This window comes from Meriones unguiculatus, chromosome 10, assembly GCF_030254825.1.
Source record: "Meriones unguiculatus strain TT.TT164.6M chromosome 10, Bangor_MerUng_6.1, whole genome shotgun sequence".
NCBI lineage: Eukaryota > Metazoa > Chordata > Mammalia > Rodentia > Muridae > Meriones > Meriones unguiculatus.
This window is the reverse complement of record NC_083358.1, coordinates 82628092-82653587: the sequence shown is the minus strand read 5'-3', so window position 1 is coordinate 82653587 and position 25496 is coordinate 82628092. Positions and strand designations below refer to the sequence as shown.

Sequence of the window (25496 nt, the reverse complement as noted above, 5' to 3'; positions counted from 1 at the left end):
ACTCCCTACTCTTTGCTCTAGAAGTTACAGAGTTTTGGGAATCATGTTGAGATCTTTGATCCATTGGAAACTGATTTGTGTTCGGGGTGAGAAAGAAGGGTCCTTCTACCAATTGCTATCCAGTATTCCCAACACAATTTCTTAAAGATGCTATCTTTGCGGACAAAAAAAAAAATTAAAACATTCTAGTGAGTGAAATGTTTCTCATGACATGGGTGTTACTTTAGCTCTCCTGTATGCCATACAACAAAGGCATTTGGTCAGGAAATCTAGTGTGTACTAAAAAGTGATTAGGATGGTTTTAAAGGTAACATTTCTATTACAAGTAGAATTTTAATTTATAAATTCAATTTACAAATTCAGGAAAAATTTAGTAAATTGCAATTATATTTGACAAGGTCTCGTTTGATAGTATAAAATGGGTAGATACTTACATGCCCATGGCAGAGGTAGACATGGGAACAGAAAAGTGGTGTTGGACTGAGAAGAAATGGCTGCTCTTCCAGAGGACCCAGGTTCAGTTGCTAGCACCCAGGTTAGGCAGCTCGCAGCAGGCTGTAACTCTGGCTCCTGGAGATCCAGTGCCTCCTTCCATGGGCATCTGCACACAAGTGCAATACCCCCCACCAGACCCCACCAGACAGACCCTTCCATAAACAAAACTAAAAAATAAATCTTAATAAAAAGAAGTGACTGTGAGCCTAAAACTGTATTTATTTTCCACATTGTTATTTATGTCTCTTTGTTTTGTGTCTTCCACTAATACTGAACACTCTCAAGTCTATATTTGGATTATATTAAAACCCATTTTAGGTAGGCTGGAGACATGGGTCAGAGGTTAACAGCACCGGCTGCTCTTCCAGAGGCCCTGACTTTAATTCCCAACATCCATACAATACCTCATAACCGTCTATAAGACCTGGTGCCCTCTTCTGGCCAGCAGGCATACATGCAGGCAGAACATTGTATACATAATAAATACATAAAGTCTTAAGAAACACAAAATCCAGTTTACAGAAAATAATAATAGTAATAAAACATTTCTAGAAAAATTCAGTAGCTTTATATATGTCCCTGAGATGTAGATTGCAGAAGTTTGCAATATTACATGTTTTTAGAAATAAAGAGATTATAGCTAAGAATGAATTGTTTAGATAAACTGTACTCTTGTTCAGGTATCTTGGGCCCGATACGTGTTCTAACCAAGTTTTGTGTGTGTGACTTTGAACGATTCAGGCCACTCGAGCCCCCGGTACATTCGCTGCACCGCATACTGCTTTCCGTGCACGTCAGACATGGCCAAGCAGGCTCAAATCCCACTGGCTGCTGTCATCAAACCCTTCGCCGACATTCCGCCAAATGAGGTAAGGATGATTAAAGACAGAGACTCAGTAATTTACCTACCCCAAAGTTTGTCTTGTCAGTTTTTTTTTATTATACATTATTCCAGATTCTGCAATATTGGAATGAACTTCTATGATTTTACAAAAAAGCTAGTCATTCAATTTTTTTTTGTAAATCAGAATCTAATAAGCAATATTATTTAGTGCCCTGGGTTTTGACCCACCTTAACAGTGCACACAAAAAGTGTTACCTAGAGAATTTTGTGTAGTAGCATTGAGGTGCTATATTGGGAGAAGTCTTTGATCTTAATTCATCTGCTTTGATAATTACTGTGTCAAAATGCTCATAAACAAAATATTAAAAACACAAGGTAGACAAATCTATATGTATTTGTTTGTAGGGATATACCCAATATGTAATTTAATATTAAAAAATAGAAACATGGTTCGTATTTAAAATCTACGGTTACAGGTTGCTGTTAGTATTGATCAAGTATTAGGTTGATGAAGTATTTTAATCATGATATGCAGACCGACAGAATTCTGTTCCTCACTGCAAGCGTTCCTTTGATAACGGTCCTCGGTGACAGCTACTCAAATGCCCAGGGAGAGATGGCCTGTAGCCGAGGCTGTAGCGTGACTAATAACAGAAGTGCAGGCGCTGTGCTGAGCCACTGAACTCCTTTGGCTCTGCTTGAAATTAGAGTTCCCACTACCTGTTCCAGCCTCCCTCAGTCTTGGGTCTTGGGGCCCTTAGAGGGTGGAGGGTAGCACTCGCCTGAGGGAAGGAGGAAAGCTGGCACTGTGGCCTTCATCTGCTGCAGGGTCTCTTTAGTTTAGAATGGACTGAAATGAGTAGAGTGAGTCGGAGGAAGCCTGGAAACCACAAATCCCGTGCTCAGTGCACAGCTCAGGAAGCACATTAAGCAATCGTGGTCACTTCTATCTCAGGCTTTAACACTTTGTTTAAAATTATTTTTACATTTAGGAGTGTTTGGTCTGCGTGTAAGTACTCACAGAGGTCAGAAGACGGTTTAGATATCCTGGGATAAAAGTCACAGAGGTTATGTGTTGCTGTATGTGTTGGGAATAGAACCCTGGTCCCCTGCAAGAGTAGTTAGTGCTCTTAACCACTGAGCCATCTCTCCAGCCCCCGTCGAAATTGTATAAAAAAAAAAATCAAAATACTTAAGGAAGATAGGATAGGCCACCTGACAAAGAGATCCTGCTGTGCAAAACATGTGCAGCTTACTTACAGTGTGCTGTAGCTGTTTCCAACAATTTATGGAAGGGAAGGAAGAGAAGGGAAAAATGTGATAATATTATAATGTCAAACCCCTTTTAAATGTCAAACACACAGAAAATCTAAAATAATTTCATGTCATCATCTAAATATTATTAACGTTTGTGTTTTGTCACATATCTATCCTCTTTTTATTTTTTTGGAAGCATCTTGGGTGAGTTGTAGAGGCGGTTATACTTCACTCACACACACATTAACTAATGTCCAGTACCTGCTTCCTGAGGCGGAATTCGTTTATGACTGTACAGCCCTTTGTGGTCTGGTGATCAAGCCTGAGGTCTCATGCTTAAGAAGTGCTTATCCTAAGGTCAATGTTGATTATGTTTTAGCAAATCTGTATACCTGTGTAACCTCGATGCCTGTCACAGCTACTCTAGAGAAGTACCCCATGCTCCTCAGCCATCCCCACCCTTCACACAGCCCCACTTCAATGCCCATCGTTCTGATTTTTTTCATGACAGATTTGTAGTGCTCTTCTGGTGCCTTATATGGCTAAAATTACAGAGGACAGAAACCTTCCTGTGAAAGAGTTCTCTCTCTCTGTCCCTCTTCCTCTCTCCCCACAGTGTGTTTCATGGATCAATAGCCTTTCTTTTTATTTCTGAGTAGTTTTTCATTGGACAGATATGCCAGTCTGCTTATGTAGTATTTTATTGGTAGATATCCAGGCTCTTTCTACCTCATTAATAAAACTGCTGTGAGCTCGTTGTCTGAGTTTTTCCATCAACTTTTGTTATGCTCACTTTCGCTAAGCAAATATCCACAAATACATCGCAGCCTCCTAAGGTACGTACTCTTTGGTTTTTATAAGAAACTCACAGACCGTTTTCCAAAGAGGTTTCATCATTTTGCTCTCCTTGCATTAGCACACCAGGTGCTCTGCGTCCGCCCTAGGGCTTGATGAAGCTTTAAGGTCCGCAGTCATGATGGGTCTGTGGTAGACTCTATGAGATATTGTGATTTGAGCAAATCTTAATTCCGGCATTACATGCTGACTACTGTGTCCTCATACACACGATTCGTCATTAACAAACATTAATATTTGTTATATTATGGGTGGCTTTCTTTTTTAGAGAATTAACCCTCCTTTCCTGAGGCCCATTCCTCTTTGCTCCCCCTTTCTCTAGGAACAAACACAAATACACTTGATATTTATCCTTACCTTATGACAATATATAGCATTATTCTTCACTTAATTGAGATGATGATGTTTGAATTCACAAATTCACAGTGAAAAATCAGCCCCTTCCCTTGCTGCTATCCCATCACCCCTTTACAGACAACCCTTACCTTTTACCAGGGTATATTTATTCATCCTATAACAAAATCAGTATGTAAATTACTATATTAATGCTAGCACAGCTGTGGCACTGATCCCATTCTGCTGCTGACAGAGCTGTATCGTCTTTAACAGCAGGGAGACATACATATAGTAAGAGAAACATCGTTACCACTGCGTGCCAGGCTCACACTCATTTTAAAAGCACGGAGCTTTTGTAGCATGAATCCTAAAGTTAATTGGCTGTGTTCTCATAAATGTGCCGGGAAGAACTGTGGCTTTCCCCCTCCCTGGGGTGGGATTGCTGCAGATATACTAACTCTGCCTTGCCTTTGCCATCTGTAACTTTCACAGTCAGGAGAAGATGAGTTTATATCTTAAAAGCTACCCTCAGAAAATGCAAAATAAGAAAATACTGTAGACAGCAGCTCTGTTGTATATCAAAGTCGTGGATGTGGGATTTGGGCTGTCCTTGTCTCTGACTGTCCTTGGTGGGTATTCTGTGTTCAGTGCAATGAATTTTCCTGATTTCTTTTTTTCTTTTGTCTGTTTTTTTGTTTTGTTTTGTTTTGTTTTGTTTTGTTTTGTTTTGTTTTGAGACTGGGTTTCTTTGTGTAGCTTTGGCTGTCCCGGACTTGCTTTGTAGACCAGGTTAGCCTTGAACTCACAGAGATCTGCCTGCCTCATCCTCCCCAAGTGCTGGGATTACAGGCATGCATCACCACACCAAACTTAAATTTGCCTGATTTTTAATTGTACAGGAACAAGAACTACTTAGTTTTCTCCTGAGAAAGCCAAATTGTGTAAAATATCCTTGGAAGGGGGTTGGAGCTCAGTCAAGAAGGTGCCAACTTTATTGGCAGTTTTGATCCCCACTGATGCTCAGTCCACAAATAAAAGCCGGGCATAGCAGCACATACTTGTTGCTCTAGCATGGTCCTAGGGGACTGACGGACAGCCAGTCTAGCTGAAGAGTGAGAGGTTCAGTAAGAGACCCTGTCTCAAAAAAACTCAATAATACAATAAAATACAAAAGCAGCTCTGCCCTTCATTTTCAACTACCTAGCTATCATCACTGAGTTTGGAATTGTAACCTGAGCCAGTAGATAAATGATAGTAATGAGATAGGGTCCCCCCAAATAAGCTGACAGCAGTGCAGAAAGACACCCAACACATGAGCTCTACTCATGTACAGACAAATGCATATATTCCCATACGTATACTTATGCCATGTATAGACATGTACTCACCTAGAGAGATACACACATATGCTTGGAGCAGAATTAAACTCCACAGCGGTTTGCTGATGACACTCGACTCCTTAGCTATTTTGTTAAATGTTTATTGCAATAGTTTTTTTTGCTGTTGTTTTGAAACTAAGGGTCTCATGTAGGTTGGCTCCCATGTTGCTATGTAGTCAAGGATGACCTTGAACTTCTGATCCTCCTGTCTCCACCTCCTAAGGGAAGAATGTGGGATCGGGCTGGAACCCAGAGCTCCATGCACACTAGGCCAGAACTCTGCCTGCTGAACCACACTCTCAGGCCCCAACTTTCCTGCTATCATCTTGGTATTAATAATGCAATCATTCAGTAATATGGTCCCAAAAATTAAACTTGATATTTAAGGAGACTCTGCAAGTTGTTAGGGTTAAAAACTCTTTCTGCCATTAATCTAAGCCTTCCCCCAAACCATAAAAACAATTATGTCAAGACTAAATCTATGCTTCTCGTGTTTTAAAGTCAATAGTTTTAACCAAATTCTATCTGTCTTCAAGTTTGAAATGTCCTTTTTGTGCCACCTTGGGCTCCAGGAAAGTCTCTGAGCCTTCTGAAGCCATAAGCAGGTGAAGGTAGGCCGACTGCTGCTGGCTTCTGAAATCTGAGTTGGGGAGGAGCTGTACTTGAGAATAAAAAATCCGTTGAGCCTCCAGTGTTTGTAGACAGTGTATACTGAGCAGCTGGGTGTGTTTGACAATGCTGCTGCCTCTGTGCAGCCCCACTTTTTCCTCAGAGCGTCAGAAGAAGGACCACTTCGAATGGACAGATGGTAGGGGCACTGCCCCCTCTATGGCAGTGTCTCTCTGATGAAGATATGCCTACTTAAACACATTCATTTTTACTTGTGGAAATAGAAGAGACAGAATAGGGGATATGAAAGGGAATATGAAAGTTACAGGGAATAGAAGAGACAGAATAGGGGATATGAAAGTTACAGGGAATGGTTCTTGGAGGGCCCTTGGGCATTTAGCTGGACGTAAATGTGGAGAGCCAATGACACTAGAGAGACACTGTTGAAAACCTGTGCTAGCCTGAGTGATTATCCCTGTTTAGAGATGAGGAAACTAAGGCAGAGTTAGGTGTGTGGTAAAGGTCAGCAACTAAGTAAATACCACATTCTCTCTCTCTTTCTCTCTCTTTCCCTTTCCCCCCTCTCCCCTCTGCTCTCTCCCTCCCTCCTTCTCCCCCCATCCACTCAGCCCAGACTCCCATACTCAGCTGCTTCTCACAGAAACCCCAGGTTTAACACGCTCAAAAGAGAACTTCTGACCTCAGTGCCTGGTCATTTTTCTGTGTACCAATCAGTATTACTATCATTTATCTACTGGCTCACGTTACAAATCCAAACTTGGTGATCATAGCTGGGTAGTCAAAAATGAAGGACAAAGCTGCTTTTGTGTTTTATTGTATTATTGTGTTTTTTGAGACAGGGTCTCACTATGTAGACGGGGTTGGCCTCGAACTTACAGAGGTCCTCCTGTCTCCTGAATTCTGGGATTAAACGTGTGAACCACTGTGTGCACCCTTCAAGGAAATAAGTTTTAAAATACCTTTCCTGGGGCTAGAGAGATGGCTCAATAGATAAGAGCTCTGGCTGCTTTTTCAAATGACCTAGGTTTGATTCTCAACACCAACATGGTGGCTCACAACCATCTATAACTCCCGTTTCAGGACATCCAACATCCTCTTCTAACCACTGCAGGCACCAGACGTACACCTGGTTCACAGGCCTACATTCGGGCAAAACATTCATACACATAAAACAAAAATAAATAAGAAAGATTAAAACAAAATACCTTTTCTAAGCAAGTAGATTATGGGCACACCATCTTTTTTTTTTTTTTTATAAATATCATTCAAAATTATTTCCCTCTGTTACAGGTGACATATTATTTTTGGATTTTATAAATGTTTGGGATTTTATTTGGAGTGGGCTAACATGATCATTATCACCATACTTTGTAAAACCTTGCTGAGTTATCTCCTGATTTGGCATCTCTCAAAATAATTTATGTGGCACAGCCTTTTAATAGTTGGTCCTGTTGTTTGACAAAACCTTTAAAAGTATGCATTGTGTTAGCAACAGCCTGTAAAAATAAACCTCACCAGGCACTCATTATCAGAGACAGTTCCTGCCAGCTTTTGCTTTGGAGATGTCTGTTGCTTCCAAGGGCAGGGCTGTTTCATCATTGTCCAACATATACTGCTTACCATAAAACCTTAAAATTTAAACTATCCTTTAAGTAGAACACATTTCTACATTCAATAAAATGAACCTTGAAGTGCTTTTCTTTTTTAAATCAAGTTACTGGTCATGTTAAAATTTTTGTTAAATCGTTTTACTTTGATGCACTACTTTAAAAACTGAGTTAGAAATTATCTTGATTTCAAGTACTGAAAGGCTGAAGGTCATAAATAATTTCATTTGGATTCTTTTCTATGAAATTTGCGATCTTTACATTTTGTACATCCAACTAGTTAGATATGCAATGAGCAATGTGCATTATAAACCAGTGGGCAGAAACTTTTATTTTATCTATGGCTATTTGTGGATGCTTTTCCATCGTAAGTGGATATAATAATAAGGTCATTTGCTTCTTTGTGGCCTTAGAAGTGACAAGCTTTGGTCCATAGTTATAAATTATGCTGATCTTATCTTTGTTACTTAATGCTAGGAACTGAACTAGACTTTAAAGTTTGGAGGAATATATCAGCAACTCCTTACCAGGACTCCAGGAAAATTTGCAAATACACATTTTTTTTTCCCCTAATGTGAAAGGTCTACTCTTGTCTGTGGAGCTCACATTTAGGGAACATTTTTGCATGATATGTGATTTCATAAAGAAGGTTGTCCTACTGTTTATTACTCTTTTAGTCCTTTCTTTGAATGAGTTCATATTCATTATATATGAAGAAGAGATCGTTGGAAAGAAAAAAGTATGATGTCCAGGAGGTGGAACATGGTTTTAACAGGAAACAGGGCTTATTTTTTTCCGTAGGGAAGGTATTCAAATCCATGTGGTAGGAACTGATCATCATGCATTTGACTTTTCAGCCAGCCTTGCTTGTCTGGGGTGACATATTTTGGCAGAGCAGATACTCTGTTTAATAACCAAAGGAGAAACATTCTGTCTCCCTGAGCATAGTTTATGTCAGGATGACCGTGTGTGTCTATCCTCCTTTCAGGAAAATTACAACTCGCAAAGTGCGTGTCACCCGCTTCCTCTTTCCTCCCCTTTCTTGTCTCTTTTTTTTCTTTTATGATGAAGCTCTACAGGTTCTGGCTGTTTAAGTCTTTAAGGTCCCAGGGCCAGGAATTGATGTTGCTGGAACTCTGGTTGGAAACAGGAGTTCTTCAACCTCCGCTGGGCTGGAAGGAGCTGGCCGAGTTTTCTGTGATTAGGAATGAAGAAGGGCATTCCTTTTTCTTACTTAATAGCAACAGTTCCTTTTGTTACTGTGAGATTATGAATGAACTTGTAGTGTGAAGCCAGACCTTCATGCTCCCTGAAGGCCAGTTTCACCCAGAATTCATCAGCAAATGAAATAGAGTTCTTTTTGAATAAGTAGGATCTCCTTATGGTTGAATGATGGCAACGATCAACTAAACTACAGAAAATGTGGTTAGTTTATAGGTTTTTAGGCATCTAAATTAGTATTTTCAGCTTAGCAGCTCATGATTTGATAAATGTTGATAAATTTATAATTGATAAATGTTGCTAATGAAGTATAAGTTTCTATCAAGTATTGGCCATTTTGTTTTGTACTCTAAATGACTCTAGACCTTGTTTGTAGCTTTACTTACCTTTCTACAAAGTCTTTGGGTAGAAAAACAACAACAACAACAAAAATCTCATTTTGGAATCCACTGATGTATTTTTAAAAAGCTCATCCATTTTCATAAGAAGAATTAACTTATTCTTTTATTAAAGAGAAAGACTCTAACCAGAAAGAACAGGTAATAAGACAGTTATGAAGAATGCTAAGATGTTTAAGGAATCAGTAAAAATCGACTCCACTCCTCAAATCATAGATTATGGCAGTGGAGTGATAGAAAACCAGGTGAGGGACCGGGAGGTGATTGCAAGCCTCTGCTGGGCTTGTTGTTGAGACCCTGGGCCTCTGTTTCATGGCGGGAACAGTCTGGCTCTTACAGGCTGCAGGACTAGAAGGAAGTTGCCTGTCACCCACTTATCTGCTGGGTATCCATCATGCACTGCCATATGTGCATGTACTTTGTACGTTATTAGAAATTCATGTGGGAAAATATGCAGCTAATTTTACATGTAAGTATCTACTGCATTTAAGCTATGAGCTACTGTGAAAGATCGTGGTCCCTCCAGTTCTTAAAGGAGACTTACAACTTAAATTATTTTTTTTTCTTTTTATTGTCTTTTTTGTCTTTTTTTTTTTATCAGTTACATTTTATTAACTCTGTATCCCAGCCGTGTCCCGATCCCTCATTCCCTCCCAGTCCCTCCCTCCCTCCCTCATCTCCACCGTGCCCCTTTCCAAGTCCACTGATAGGGGGGACCTCCTCCCCATTCATCTGATCCTGTTTTATCAGGTATCTTCAGGACTGGCTGCAAAGCCCTCCTCTGTGGCCTAACAGGACTGCTCCTCCCTTCGGGGGTGGGGAGGCCAAAGAGCCAGTCATTGAGTTCCTGGTAGAAATAGTCCCTGTTCCCCTCACTTTGGGAAACCAATTGGTTACTGAGCTACCACAGGCTACATCTGAGTGGAGGTTCTAGGTTATATCCATACATGGTCCTTGGTTGAATGTCAGTCTCAGAAAAGACCCTGTGCCCAGATATATTTGGTCCTTGTGGAGCTCCTATCCTTTCCCCATCAGACTAACTCCCCTTCTGGTATTTTTATACAATGGAATACTACTCAGCAATCAAAAAGGAGGAAATCATGAAATTTGCAGGCAAATGGTGGGATCTAGAAAAGATCATTCTGAGTGAAATATCCCAGAAGGAGAAAGACAAACATGGGATATACTCACTTATATAGACCTATAAGATATGATAAACATAATGAAATCTATACACCTAAAAAAGATAATCAATTGAGCGGACATGGGGTAAGATGATCAATCCTCATTTAGAAAGACAGATGGGATGTGCATTGAACGTATGACAGGAGTCTACTGAGCGCATCTGAAAGACTCTAACTAGCAGTGTTTTCAAACAAAGACTCATGACCAAACCTTTGGCAGAGTACAGGGAATCATAAGAAACTTAAATTATTTTTAAACAGGTGTTTTAAAAACCTTAAATTAACCTTAAAGATATGTGCTATAATATGGTCCAAGATTTACTGCAATATTTTGAATATATTAACCAAGGGAAAAACTTGGCATAGGAAAGTCCATATACTAAAATGGAAATAAGAGCAGTAGCTAAACATTTAGGATACATTTATTGTGTAAAGTTAGTTTGAAACTGAATCCTAATCTCTCTGCATTTTGGGTCACTTCTGTGACCGTGCTCTGAACAGGTCTGGCAGCTGAAGAATGCAGTCATACCCTTTACAGAGCTGTGCTGTCATGCTCTGGCAGACTGTGGTAAATCCACATTTGTCAGGGCAAAGTTTGTTTGGATTCTATTTAAGAGTTTTAAAAACAAAATGTACCAAGCTAATTTTCTTAATCACAAAGTTATTCTCTAAAATCTTTTGTTTTTGTTAGATGAAGAATGACCTTGGGGAAAAGAGTTGAAGAGAAATATCTTGCCATGCTTTAATGTACAGGGAAAGTAAGTTTGTGGTTTACATCCTGGTGGCTGGGTATGCTGTGTCCACAGACTAAGCCTAAACTAGAGACCAGCTTCCCTGGTGGGCTTCTGAGACAAACCACCTGAGGTCAGCACTCCTTCTTCTTCTTCTTCTTCTTCTTCTTCTTCTTCTTCTTCTTCTTCTTCTTCTTCTTCTTCTTCTTCTTCTTCTTCTTCTCTTCTTCTTCTTCATTTCCTCTTCCTCTTCTCCATTTGCTATGCTGTTTTTTTTTCATTGATTATTTGGAAATTTCACATAATGCACCCTGATCCCATTCACATCCCAGTCCTCCTAGGTTCCCCCCCCTCATCCTCTGACCTCCCCCAAAGCAAGACAAAACGAGAAAAAAAAGTTCAATTGGTGTTGCCCATATATATAAGTTGGTTCTTTGTTTCCGTGTGTTACAGGGATTGAACAAAGGGCTTCAGGCTTGGTGGGTAAGTACTCTTACCTCTGAGCCATCTTGCCTGCCACCCTATTCGTGTTTTAGATTTCAGGTTAGTTACCTCCCCAGGAGAACTTTCCTATCCCACTTCCCCATTCTCTGCACCTCCCATCACACCATGCAGCCTTTAGTTCGTGAGTCTGTGTTCACCCCCATTCCCCATTATAGATGTCACACATGCATGTATAAGTTTGTGAATTTGTGTTTGTATATGTGATGAATATCCTTCTAACTGCTTTTACAAGAGTAGAGACCGTGTCTGGTTTCTCTCCCTATTACATTCTCAGGGCCTAAAAGAACATTTTGATCTTAGGTACTATTTGAATGTTATCATTACACAGTGCTTCCTACATTGTGGAAATACTGTAAAGTTCAAAGGTCAAATAACCTCCTAGACTTTCACTATTGATATCTGTGCTCAAGAATTGTGGTGCATCAGTACAGGCTGTACTGATTTATAGGAAAATATAAACATACTGTTCTCTAGATGCCTTCAAATTGGTCCCACACCTTTATATATATATATATATATATATATATATATATATATATATATACACATATACATACATATATATATATTGCTTTTAAAAATCTTATTTTCATTTTTGTCTTCCAACTGGCTCTTTGCTAGATGCCCAAGTCAAATCACCTCTCAACAGATACTTTGCTGGTTCCCGGGGAGGGAACTGCCAGTCCCTCTGGCTGACTACCAGAGATGGTTAATTGCCAGTGTTTACACTGATAACAGGTCGAACTGCCTGCATCTTGGAGGTCCTTTATTTTTCCCACTCTGAATGCAGTTAGAGAAAAAGTCTCAAATAAATGTATTATTTTCTGTAGATGTAATTGTGAAAAGACAGATGGGGATTTGATTTGAGTTATGTCACTTTATAAAATAAATTTCATAGTTATACAACCACGTCTTCCATTATACTTTAATGACCATAAATAATCACGATCCATATAATAAACATTGTCTTTTGATTGGTAGTTTATAAGCAGTGTCCATTTTGTGAAGGATAGTTGATTGATTAACATCTTCTTTCAAAATAGGGTTATTTTAGTGAAGAGCAAACAGGGTTTTTGCCTGGAAGAGCCTGAGTTACAAAGCAGAGAGGTGTGACCCTGTCAGATTATATAACACTGTGGAGGAAGGAAAATCAGAGCAGAGCAGGGATGTGGCTCAGATCTGGCCTTAGATTAAACGGAAGGGGTGCTCAGCTAGGCCAGACTGTCACACAAGACCCTACACAGGTGAAGGTTGTTTGGAGGTGTTTTCATGACTTGGAGAAGTGAGAGAAATGAAGGAAAAGCATCCCCTGACCTGTGATTCTCACAAATGCAAAGGCAGGCCAGGCTTGGAATTACTGTTTCAATCCTTTCAACTTCTGTTTGAGGAAGAGGTCACTAATAGATATCATGTATCCTATTTGGGAAGAAACATACTTGACTCAAAGGGGTTTATGTCTAAGATAAGCTTTCGGTGTTCCTGGAGCATTGTGGGTTGTAGCAATTGAGCGTATCTTCTGCAAGTGGCCTGCATTTGAGCTCTAGGATGCAGTTCTCTTCTAGAGGACTGTTAATGAGAAGCGGACCAGAGTTCTTGCTCACTGAGGTCCTTGTGCAGAGCTTACTGAGAAGTGTCTATCATCCACTCTGGCAAGAACAAGTGCAGTCCCCACCGTGCTGCCATTCAGGAAACTTGACACTGCTTCCAGCTGTGCTGATGCTCATTTTTAAGATTGTTTATTTATTTTAATTACATGCATGTGTGTATGTCTGTATATGGATTTGTGCACATGGATACAATGCCTACAGAATCCAGAAGAACTGGATTCCTGGAGCTGGAGTTCAGGTGATGGTGCCTAAGCTGCAGGATGTGGGTGCTGGGAACCAAACTCAGGTCCTGTGTAAGAACTGCGCGGCAGATTCTTAACCACCGAGCTATCCCTCCAGCTTGTGTGCTGACATTTACTTTTCCCTTTGAAGGTACAGTAACTGACTTCCCGAAGGCAGCTACTTTCATAGACTTACTCTGATCTTCCCACCAGAAAGCCCACCTGACATTTGAGGGTGGCACAAGAGCGTCTCTGCTGTGTTTCCTTTAAAGCAGATGTGGACATTCTAAAGAGGAGTCACACAGTGTGGTTACTGGTGCCTATCTGGGATTAACTTAGCATGCTTAGGCTCACATAGCAGTGAGGCTGACCTGTTTCCATGCATTGAAAGCCACCATTATCAGCCTGCTGGAAGGATGCACTGGACATTAAATAATCTGCTTTGAGTTCTCTGACTCTGCGGCAGACATCTCCACTCCAAGTTACAGGCTCTATCTACAGGCCTGAAGCTCAGGATTATCAGACTTGAGACTTATTCCCAGTTGATGAGGTCTTCCCCCCAGGCACTGGGGTAGGATTCCCTTTCCCCATTTGCTTCACTGCCTGGGCCAAGCCTCCTGCTGTCTACACTGTTTAGCCGATTGGCATCTGGTCCTTGCTTTCTACAGCATCCTGAAGGGCATGAATCCTCCCTGTGGCTGTTGAATTCAGGCTCTTGTGACTCTTCTCTTTTCTCAGGGCCACAGGGCTAAATTTTAAGCAAGGGGTTGTCTTTCAAAATGGCACCCGGCCACAGCTCTCTGAGCTGGATAATGCTTCTCCACTGCTGAGGTGTTCTCTAATTGTCCCAGCAAGACCTACAACTGAGTTTGAGGACTTGAGAGCTATGGTATTATGCAGTGGGTAGGACTGCCTGTTTTGTTTTTGTTTTTGTTTTGCTGTTGTTTGTTTATTTTTACCTTTTGGATGAGATACATACTTCCCTCACTGCCAGAGGTCTAAGTGGCTGGAACTAGGCTTGGCATGACCATTTCTTTTGTGGTGCTTTGCCTTCTTGTCTCTCCACACTGTTTGATCATATCTCTCTCTCTCTCTCTCTCTCTCTCTCTCTCTCTCTCTCTCTGTGTGTGTGTGTGTGTGTGTGTGTGTTCTTCCTCTCTGGAACCATCTGTTTTCTTATTCTATTCCTTCTATTTCACTGGGCCACATGGAGGGAGGGCTGCATGTTTCTAGAAAAATTGTAAAATCACTCAAATTTATAAAAAAAAGAATTTTCTGGAAATATGAAACGAAGTAAAGACAGCCACAAAAAATTCTTTAAAATATAAATGTGATCTTTGAGTTGCACCTGGAGGATACATGGTGTGATGTTTACTATCACGCAGAAAAAAAAATATTCTTCAGGAAGGCAAGGCACTGTGCTTTCAGAGGTTGCCAGAGGCAGCGGCTGAGAGACAGAGTTAGGAATAGCCTCTGGGGCTTGAGGCTAACTTGATGGGCTGTCCCCTCTTCATGACGGTCCTTGCGTCCGAAGCACTACTTGCTATCACCCTCAAGCTCCGCTCTGGGGAGAGCATCACCCAGAACTCCAATCTCCAGTGGCTCCTTGCGGGAGAACCTCAAGGCCAATGTGGAAGTTGTTGCATAGCAGTCCCCAAAGAAAGGCCTTTTAGTTTCAGGTCATGTGACCATGTGCTCCAAGATACCAGAGCCGGCAATCTTGAGCCAGAAACTCGGACTCTGAGATTGTTTCTCAAGATACTGGCACAGGTTGAAGTCCCTGAGCACAGTCTGTGGTCTGGATGTGTGACCAGTCAGAGTATGCCTCCATTTGAAAAATTTAAAAGATGATGCCAGGCAGTGCTGAAATCACCCCCGCCCCACAGTGGCAGGGATTGCTGGCATCACTCGCAAACCAGTGATCCAGTGGGAGGATCAAAAACCTGCAACTGGTGTTGCCAGGCTGAGTGGATGCAAAGATGCAGCAGTGCGGCATTGAGCTGTGCAGGAGCCAGAGAGTGTACCGCCGCTTTCTGGGATGGAGACTCGCAATATCTATTCTCGTGTTTGCACACCCTTCTCAAACAAGATCGTGCCGATCTTGTCCAAAGAAAGAAATACTGGAAAAGGGGAGAAATGCGGAAAAAGAGGGAAGGTGACTAAAGATGGGGAGGGGTGGGGGTTGAGAGAACTCATGCATGTGTGTGGGTGTGTGGGTGTGTGAGAGAGGGGGGGCCATGTTCACACGAATTCTGGTGCTAAAAAATAATGTGCGAGAGGTGGGGCTCTTGCAGTGTCCCCCCATCTGTTAGCTTGTCTCTTGTTGCCATTGTCCAGGTCTTGTTTAGGCAGCCATATTGTTCCATCAACATTGAGAATGTTGTTTCCCTCTCATTTCTGAGAGAGAATTATTCTCTACCAGAGACGAGCCTCCAACATGGTTACCCAATACCAAGTGGTCAACCGTGAAATTTTATGCATACAAACAAAATTAAATGGTCTCAGTGGTTTATAGCTGTATAGTTATGTGTATGCATATGTATAGATATGTGTATGTCTGTACATACGTGTCTACACGTACTTGCATATATATATATATATGTCTGTATTCATAAACATATAATATTAATCAGAGTGAAAGAGACCATGAATTTGCAAGAGAATGAAGGGGGATTTGAGGAAGGGTTGGAGAAAGGAGACATAGGAGACGTTGTAAGGGAAAAATTGTCTCAGATTTTTAAAGTAAAGAAAGTGTCTAGTGAGGCAAATGCGAGAGCTAAGAAGAGACGGGCAAGCACTCACCCCCAGTGTCCTGGATGTCATTAGCTGGGATGTGACTAATCGTAGGCGTGGTCGCTGTGCCTTATACAGGCATGAGCATCATTACTGGGCTTTTCTCTTGGCTGTGGATGCAGCTCCTCTCCATCACATTGCTGCCCAGAGCCATGACTCAGCACTGGGCTCCATCTCCTCTGCTGTTACTGTGTCCCTAGATTGCCAGGGCAGGAGGTGGGTGCTGCTGTGGGAGTGTGGGCTTCCTGGTGCCCTTTTCTTTTAGGCTACCTTCTCGTTGCCTCTTGTGCTGGCAGCCGTCTGTCAGTCCCAAGAGTATCCCTTTTTCCTATGTAGAGTCAAGGAGAAGTTGGCAAAATATTAGCAGCATTTAAAATAAGTTTTTGCTATTACCCTAGTAAATTTGGTCATTGCTTTAATTTCTATGAAATGTATCTATTAAACTGTCTTCTATTAATATGTTTTAGAATAGTTTTAAACTGTTAGATAATTTTAACAAACTTTACATTTTATTAATTTTATGATGTACTTACTAGTGGCCGTAAGTTTGGCTACATGTTACTGAAGTTAAACAAATGGTTGTAACCAGTATCTTGGACATGACTCACAGAGAACTGTTTTCAGTTTTAGTCTCACAGTGCCACCTGCTGGATATATAGTTATAAAAATAACTATAGTTTTGGCTTTGTGGGTTTGCTTTTTAGCTTCTTTTCTTCTGCAACTCCTGGGATAGAAACGCTACAGCGGAACCTCTGTTTTATTTTGTTGACACATGATTTGTGTCAAGGCTTTCCTTAAACTTAGGGTCCTCTGCCCACAGCCTCTGTACTGCTGAAGTCCAAGCCTATGGCCTTCTTCTGTGCCTTGTCTTTACAGTGTTCATAACACTGCAGAAGCCCAAAGACTTACAGTCTAAAGGTCTTGAAAACTTCAGGTGGGTTTTCCTACACAGGGATTCATTCTCTTGAGCATCTGATTTTGCTTTGAAGGTATAACTTGTGGCTAGTCTCACATCTCCTTTCTAAGCTAAAAATAGTTTTTGTTCGGGATGCTTGCTAATGTGTCTTTTCTACTCATGCCCTGGCCTTAAAAAACAAACAAACAAAAACTGCACATGTGGGCTTGCTTCTCTACTGTCTGGCTGATGATAAGCCCCACTCGGGCAGGCAGTGACTCAGAACCCAAGACTATCACAATAGCCTGAAAGAATGAAAACTAGCTGATAATGAAAACAGGAATACTCATAAGATTTTGTGTTCCCTTCCCCTTCTCAATGCTCTGATTTTGCCTGTTTTGAACCTGTGCAGATTTTGTGTGTGCTGTCACAGTCTCTGTGAGTTTCATTCATGCATCAGTCTTGTATCTGAAAAAAAAAAATTACACCAACAACAGAGCTATTTTCTTGGGATTGTCTACCACCTTTGACTCTCGCAATCTTTCCACCTCCTCTTCTACATCGATCCCTGAGTCTTGAGGGAAGGGGTTGATGGAGATGCTACATTCAGGTGGTGATAGCCGAGTGTTCCAAAATCTCCTTACTCTTTTCACATTGTCCAGTTGTGCATCTCTGTGCTAACAGCCCCGTCTACTGCATGAAGAAGCTTCTCTGATCTGTGGGTATAGCGGTACGTTATTAGGAGTCATTTCATTGCTATGTACCTTTATAGCAAACAGTAGGTTTTCCTCTGGACCCACGACTTATATAGCCTCAGTTTCCTGGACACATCAGCAGTTTTGGGTATGGGTTCTATGCCATGGATTGGGTTTAAGGCCCAATCCAAAATTGGTTAGTTACTTCCATAACATTTGTGCCACTATTGCAGCAGTATATCTTGTCGTGTGGTCGCTGTTATAGGTCATGGGATTTGTAGCTGGGTGATATTAATGATTACTTTTCTCTGCAGATGGCATTCAGAGAGTACCATCCATGAACTGCAGTCAGGAGAAGTGAAACTTCCAGCTAGGCACCAATTTGCTTTCTCCATGTTTGATACTGGTTTCTTTAAGAACAGGATCTAACCATTAGGTTGTAGAGAGGAACCTGTGGAGTTGGTAGTGGGCTGTGATGTTTGCATAGTCCATAGGACCCTGTTAGCTAACTCTGAATGGTAATTTTACATACACAGAAAGATACATCTTGTTTAATTAAAACCTTTTAATGAAAAGCAGTGTCAGCATACCATCTGCCACACCCATGATCATTGAAAAACAGGAGATTCACGTTCATCTTTGTGCCTGCCCTTTTCCAGTGTCTCTGTCACTTATGTGTTGATAAACTCATACACCACGGTGACAGAGCTAAGAATGATCAGGAAAGAACAGGGAGCTGGAAGAGTGAGCAGGAGTGTGCGAGAAGTTAAGGTGAAAGCACACTGAGAAGACGCTGCTGGGCAGGTGTGTAAGAAAGCCTTTGGTGAGGAAAGTGAGCAGCTTAGCCGCTTCTGGAGAAGAAAGAATTTCACTTAAATTATATATATATATATATATATATATTTTCCCATTAAAATTAAACATAGAGGAAAAGGCAGCTTAACTCTTTCTGAGCTTGTGCACCAGATAAGTGGACACATGGAGAGAGACTAAATCTTGATGGTTTTCAACAGTCTGAGAGGTTAAACAAGACACTGCCATTTAAAACCCTTCCCCTGTCACCCCCAAATAAAACAGAAACAGTTAAAAAGCTTTTAACATTCTTTACTGCCACCCTGGTTGTCTGAAGACCTTTCTTTCTTATCACTGTCCGCTTTCCAAAGGAGCGAACACAGGGAAATGTGAGAGTTCGTAATAGGCAAGATATAGTTCTGCCCTGACTGCAGTTGATTGCTAGACATCCATGCTTAGTTCTGTGAGTTTGAATCTGCCAGGACTGGAATGCTTACGTGGTGGTTGGTGATGGCTCCCAGACGTTTTAGGCAGGGTCTGCCTTTGAGCAAATTGTAATACTGAAAGGAAAGGCCAATTACCTTCCCACTGGCTTGTCTGGCAAATAATTGTGTCACATTTGCATCTAAAGTATACTCTTTGAAGACTTTGGAAACAAAAGGATTAAAAAAAAAAAGTAGAATCAGACCACAGTGAAGGCAAATTGCAGAATTCCTCCTTATTAAGCTTCAGAAAGCATCCTCTGGTCTGGTGTCAGAGGTAGACAGCAGCACCCAGAAGAGGTACCCTGAACAGTGCCATTTGCTGCCATCTTTTTGTTTGGTACCTGTGTCTTCCTGCTTACTCTGGTTCCTGAATCTTTATTATTATTATTATTATTATTATTATTATTATTATTATTATTATTGCTACTAGCTAAAAAGAGCAAACTCTGGCCAGTTTTTGTCTTTCAAACAAAAGCTTAGATACCGACATCACTGTGAACATCTGTGTGTGGGTGTAGAGCAAATTCCTAGATGCTTTAAAATGCCTCTCAATTTTTAACAGCTAGTTCATAACCATATTGTAGTCCCCTAGAAGGCATATCTTTCTCTCCTCCAGATCATTTTTATGAGAACATTTTGCAATAAGTAAGAAGTTTGCCTTCAGACTCCCAAGTATATTTTATACTATCCAGCTCTCACCCTTCCATTAAAGACAGTTTTTCATGTGCTAAGTGCTTTTTAGAGATATAAAATTGTTCTGGATAGAAACAATAGTAGCTACCTTTCTCCAGCCATCTGTGCCAAGAGCATGTCTCTACATGCACGTGTTAATCCTTGCCTCAACATCTCCACCACCTCCCGTTGCCTCTTCCCCCACTCTTCTGAGAACTCACAGCTCATTTCTGAAAACCCTGAAGTGGGTCAGCTTTCACTTTGAACATCTGTCAAAGGCAAATATCAGGACTGGGTTTTCTAAGCCTCTAGGAGAAAATGGAATGTTTACATGGTGGTTGGTGATGGTTCCCTCATGATCTTCACCCCCACCTGATGATCCTCACCCCTACCTGATCATCCTCACCCCTACCTGATCATCCTCACCACACCTGATGATCCTCACCCCTACCTGATCATCCTCACCCCTACCTGATCATCCTCACCACACCTGATCATCCTCACCCCTACCTGATCATCCTCACCCCTACCTGATCATCCTCACCACACCTGATCATCCTCACCCCTACCTGATCATCCTCACCCCTACCTGATCATCCTCACCCCTACCTGATGATCCTCATCACACCTGATGATCCTCACCCCTACCTGATGATCCTCACCCCTACCTGATGATCCTCACCCCTACCTGATGATCCTCACCCCTACCTGATGATCCTCACCCCTACCTGATGCTCCTCATCACACCTGATGCTCCTCACCACACCTGATGATCCTCACCACACCTGATGATCCTCACCCCCACCTGATGATCCTCACCCCTACCTGATGATCCTCACCCCTACCTGATGATCCTCACCCCTACCTGATGATCTTACCTCTACCTGATGATCCTCACCCCTACCTGATGATCCTCACCCCTACCTGATGATCTTACCTCTACCTGATGATCCTCACCCCTTCCTGATGGTCCTCACCACACCTGATGGTCCTCACCCCTACTGATGATCCTCACCCCTACTTGATCATCCTCACCCCTACCTGATCATCCTCACCCCTACCTGATCATCCTCACCCCTACCTGATCATCCTCACCACACCTGATGATCCTCACCCCTACCTGATCATCCTCACCCCTACCTGATCATCCTCACCACACCTGATCATCCTCACCCCTACCTGATCATCCTCACCCCTACCTGATGATCCTCACCCCTACCTGATGATCCTCACCCCTTCCTGATGCTCCTCATCACACCTGATGATCCTCACCCCTTCCTGATGGTCCTCACCACACCTGATGATCCTCACCCCTACCTGATGACCCTCACCCCTTCCTGATGATCCTCACCACAGCTGATGGTCCTTACCCCTACCTGATGACCCTCACCCCTTCCTGATGATCCTCACCCCTTCCTGATGGTCCTCACCCCTACCTGATGACCCTCACCCCTTCCTGATGATCCTCACCACAGCTGATGGTCCTTACCTCTACCTGATGACCCTCACCCCTTCCTGATGATCCTCACCACAGCTGATGGTCCTTACCCCTACCTGATGACCCTCACCCCTACATGACAATCTCCTGCTCTTCAGGCCACCATAAAAATAGTCTTCTTCATTTTATCATTGAAAGTTTTAGTTGATAAAAACAGCTCCACAGTTCTCAGGCATTTCTGAAAATGTTCTCTTTAGACGGGTTTATAAAATCAAGAAGGGTTTTTGTGGTTTTATTGCAAAGCCTGGAAGCATTAACAGACAAGCAGTGTCCTAATGCTGAAACTCTTCACTTTCAGTCTGGCTTTCTACATTGTGCTGATGAGAAAGATGCATTTAAATCCAGTATTTTTTTTTCCAGTTCTGTCAAGCATGGCCAGCCACCCTGTGGTTACTCTGAATGTTTGTCATCTAATAAAGTAACAAAAAGGCATCATCAGCCCCCAGCCCTAAATAAGTGGCTATTCTTGCGTACTTTTCAAATAGTTTAAAGTTTTCAACATTTCTTTGTTAAATTTATTCTTTTTATTTTACCTGTGAGTATTTTGCCTACATGTATGTACATGTACCATGAGTGTGCTTGGTGCCCATTGGAGGTCAGAAGAGGGCATCAGATTCCCTGGAATAATCATTGTGGTACTAGGAATTGAACCTGAGTCCTCTGTAAGAACAAGTGTTCTTAACCTCTGAGCCCTCTCTCCAGGCCAAATAGTTTTACTTGTATACTTTGAGAACACTGCATGAACAACATGCTGCCATACACAGTAGACCCTTAAGATAACCATCTCATTATTTTGTTTGGAGTGTGGACAATTGAGCAGGATGTGTGCTATAAACACCAGGGACATTTCACCACGAGCTTAATGAAGTGTTTACACTATCATAGTTTATGTATTCTCCTTCATGCACATACAGGTAATCATGCACACAGGGATTGACATCAACGTGCAGGTATTAACGTATGCTTACGAGTGAGACAGGCTTGTCAGTGATACATGAATTTAAACAAATCTTTGAATGTTTGAATGTGGTGGGCTGTGCCCTAACCCTCGAATACACTGGAGAAGGGTCAGGGAAGGGTCTTCACTGTCCTGGCAGATGCTCAGTTAAGAGTTTCTTAAATCGGTTCCACTGAAGGATTTTGATCACGCCTGGAATCCCTGGGTGCCCGGTTCATTAACTTTTTCCTTTTCCTAGACCCCGTTATACCTGGTAGACCACGGGGAGAGCGGACCAGTGCGGTGCAATAGGTGCAAAGCCTACATGTGCCCGTTCATGCAGTTCATCGAAGGCGGGAGGCGCTATCAGTGCGGGTTTTGCAGCTGTGTGAATGACGGTGAGTGGTGCCATCACGCGGGCTAGTCAAAGCCTTTTGTCTAAAACTACCGTGTACGACCCTCCTTAGCTTAGGAGTGACAGACTTTTCCTGTGGGCGGTACTGCTTGGAATGTCCCTAAACGGAAGCCATTACTAATGGAACTAGATGCCTGTTAATCTGCGTGTAGCGCAGGGGCCCCACGTGGAAGTTGGGCTGTCGCCTTGCATAAAACTGAAGCGTGTCATGGTGGAGCTGCAGAGCCCCATGTGAATCCGATGTGAGATTTTTACTTCTTTTCAGAAGCTAAGTCTTAGAAACTTTTCTTTTGTCAGTCTTGGGGTTGTTCTTGAATAGAGGCTCAGCTAGCTTCAAGGGCTTTCACTTTCTGGTAGAAATGTTGAATTTTAGGGAGGGAGGAACATTTTTATGATTCCATGTGTTTTTTTTTTTTGTTTGTTTTTTTTTTGTTTCATCCTAGCCAGATCCACTGGTGTTGATGTCAGACAGCATGTGGAAGGGCGCAATGGAGAGAGCTCATAGATAAAGCGATTTTCGCACAAGCATGAGGGTGTCCCATAAGCATGCGGGCCTGAGTCTGGTCCTCAGCACCCTTATGTAGAGTAAGCAAAGCGTGGTGATGCATGTTTGTACCCATTGGGGTCAGAGAGGTGGAAACAGGAGAATTGCTATGGCTCCCTGGCTGGCCAGCCTAGCCAAATGGTGGAGCTCCAAGTCCCAGAGACCCTGTCTTAAGTAACAAAGTGGACGGTTCCTGAGGAACAGCGGCTGAGGTTGGCCTCCCTTTTGGCCTCCCTTGTACAGTTATGCACAGAGAGAGAGAGAGAGAGAGAGAGAGAGAGAGAGAGAGAAAGAGAGAGAGAGAGAAAGAGAGAGAGAGACCGGAAGAGAAAAAGACCATATAGCTGAGCATAATTTAGAGTGTGGCTTGAATTTCGGTTGATGGTAGGTGACGAATAATATTCAATGTTAATAAGCATGTGAAATTAATTTGAAAAAAATCACATTATGTGTAGATGTGCTAGTGTGGGTGAATTATACATTATGCTATATAAAAACCACCATTCCACACATTATAAGCCAGATTACTCAGAAATCCTTATGGTATGTACATTTCACCAAGTCACCCTCACGGCCCCCCCTGGTGTATTTACTTCACCGAGAGAAACTGTCCTCCTCTTCTGTAGGAGTTCAAGATGTTGAGTTTGCCAAGTTCAGGGTCAAATATGTAAATATAAACTTCACAGAGCTCATTTCTAAAGGAAGTAGCCATAATATGGTGAGAACATAGAATACTCAAACTTCCCTTAAGGTTTTTTGAAAAGTCCAACTTGAGAAAAAAAAAATAGTCCTGCTATAATTTGCATGTTCACAGCTGAACTTAAAGAGTGTTGGTTTCAGCCCAAGAGGTCCTGTTTTTGTGGCTCTTACCAAGGGAGATGCTTCTCTTAGCAAACTACTTAAAACAGAAGCGTCAGTGACTTTCCCACATACTGTGAACAGAAGTTTCGCAGCCTTCCCTGGCCATCTCCAGGCAACAGGAGCACTTCTGCGCAGGCACAGCAGGCAGGCCTTATTTGTCCAAGTGTTCAGCGTGTGAGTCATAAGTCTTGCTCTGCCTTTGGGTGACTTCCAGAACTTTGCTAGAAGTAACCTTCTGAGACATTTGAATCCAATTAGACTTCAACTGAGATGTTCCCAGTGCAGTCTTTCCCTAATACAGTATTCTTCTGCACCAGTGGGGCCAGATGCGAGCTTATTATCATGTGAGAGCCCGGGGCTGAAAACATTTCTTAATTAAGGGGTAACAAAGATCTTATTGATAGTATAATCCAAATAATCAACATTGGTCCCTGTCAGGTATATGAAAATTCAGATAAAAGTCTAAAACTTTTTTTAAAAGAGGTGATTAAGTAAAGGCAAATATTTGGATGTGTTAGCTTAAAAACAGCAGCACGTTTTTTTCCAGGATTTCCAAAATGACAAATGTTCTTTGCCATCAATAACCTTTATGTGCCCCAAAGCTATCATTCTCCTTACATGAATCTGAATATTGTGGTCTATATTTTTCTAAATCTATAAAATTTTTCATATAGTGAAATACATTTTAGTTAGAAATACATTTTAGTTAGAACCAGTAGTAAAGCAGTCAATACTATGAAAATTATACATAAAGTTATATAGTTAGTCCTATAGACAGTGTTCCAGGTGGATTGATTTGACTATTTAAAAAATCAAACTTTATATATGGTAAACTATTATAAACATAACTCAAAGGCAAAATTATAATGATTTACAACATATACAAGAGTCAAAAAGTCAGTGAGTTTAAAAAAAGGAGAAAACTCATATTTTTCACATATTTCTAAGACATGCTCTCAAAATAACAGATACTGAGAACAACTTGTCTTTCTTATCCTTTTTTCCTTTATAATAAATTTTGAGAATGTGTTGGGTTGTCTGCTTATGAAAACAAAGGACTTTCTGCCCTGGTTTGTTTTCCTTAGTTCCTCCATTCTATTTCCAACATCTGGACCACATTGGAAGGAGAGTGGACCACTATGAGAAGCCAGAGCTGTCGCTGGGATCCTATGAATATGTTGCTACTTTGGATTACTGCAGAGTGAGTGTTGCCAGGACTTAAATGTTCCTATGCTGATGTCGAGCACCAGTGAACAACTTCCATATGTAACGACATGACGTTTGCAGACAGAGCATCTCCCAGGCCTGGAGAAATACCTCAGACACAGATCTGACCTGAGTTATTATCTTGATGCTGTTCCTGACCTGTCCCCTGGAGCAATCAAGCTTAGAAATGTGGTGTAGAAATAGGAAACAATTCCTTCTGTGTGTGAGAGAGAGGTGAGGGGGAAGAAGGATGGGTGAGAGAGAGAGAGAGAGAGAGAATATCCTGGTTTGTTTGTTTGTTTGTTTTGATTTGGTTTCTGAGAGGAGTCTCACTTAGTTTTAGGCCTGGACCTTGCTCTGTAGCTGAAGATGACCTAATTCCCCAAATCCCAAATGCTGGACTAAATAGTATACTGCTTCTTAATGCAATAATT

At 41.7% G+C, this 25496-nt stretch overlaps 1 protein-coding gene across 1 annotated transcript in view; it reads left to right on the top strand.

Moving 5' to 3' along the window:
* Sec24d (SEC24 homolog D, COPII coat complex component) overlaps nucleotides 1–25496 on the top strand; it is a 96377-nt gene that overhangs the window by 36973 nt on the left and 33908 nt on the right. The window contains exons 8-10 of the mRNA XM_060392798.1: nucleotides 1237–1364; nucleotides 22296–22434; nucleotides 24942–25057. Of these exons, the coding sequence (XP_060248781.1) occupies nucleotides 1237–1364; nucleotides 22296–22434; nucleotides 24942–25057 (383 nt within the window). The remainder of the gene's footprint in view (nucleotides 1–1236; nucleotides 1365–22295; nucleotides 22435–24941; nucleotides 25058–25496) is intronic.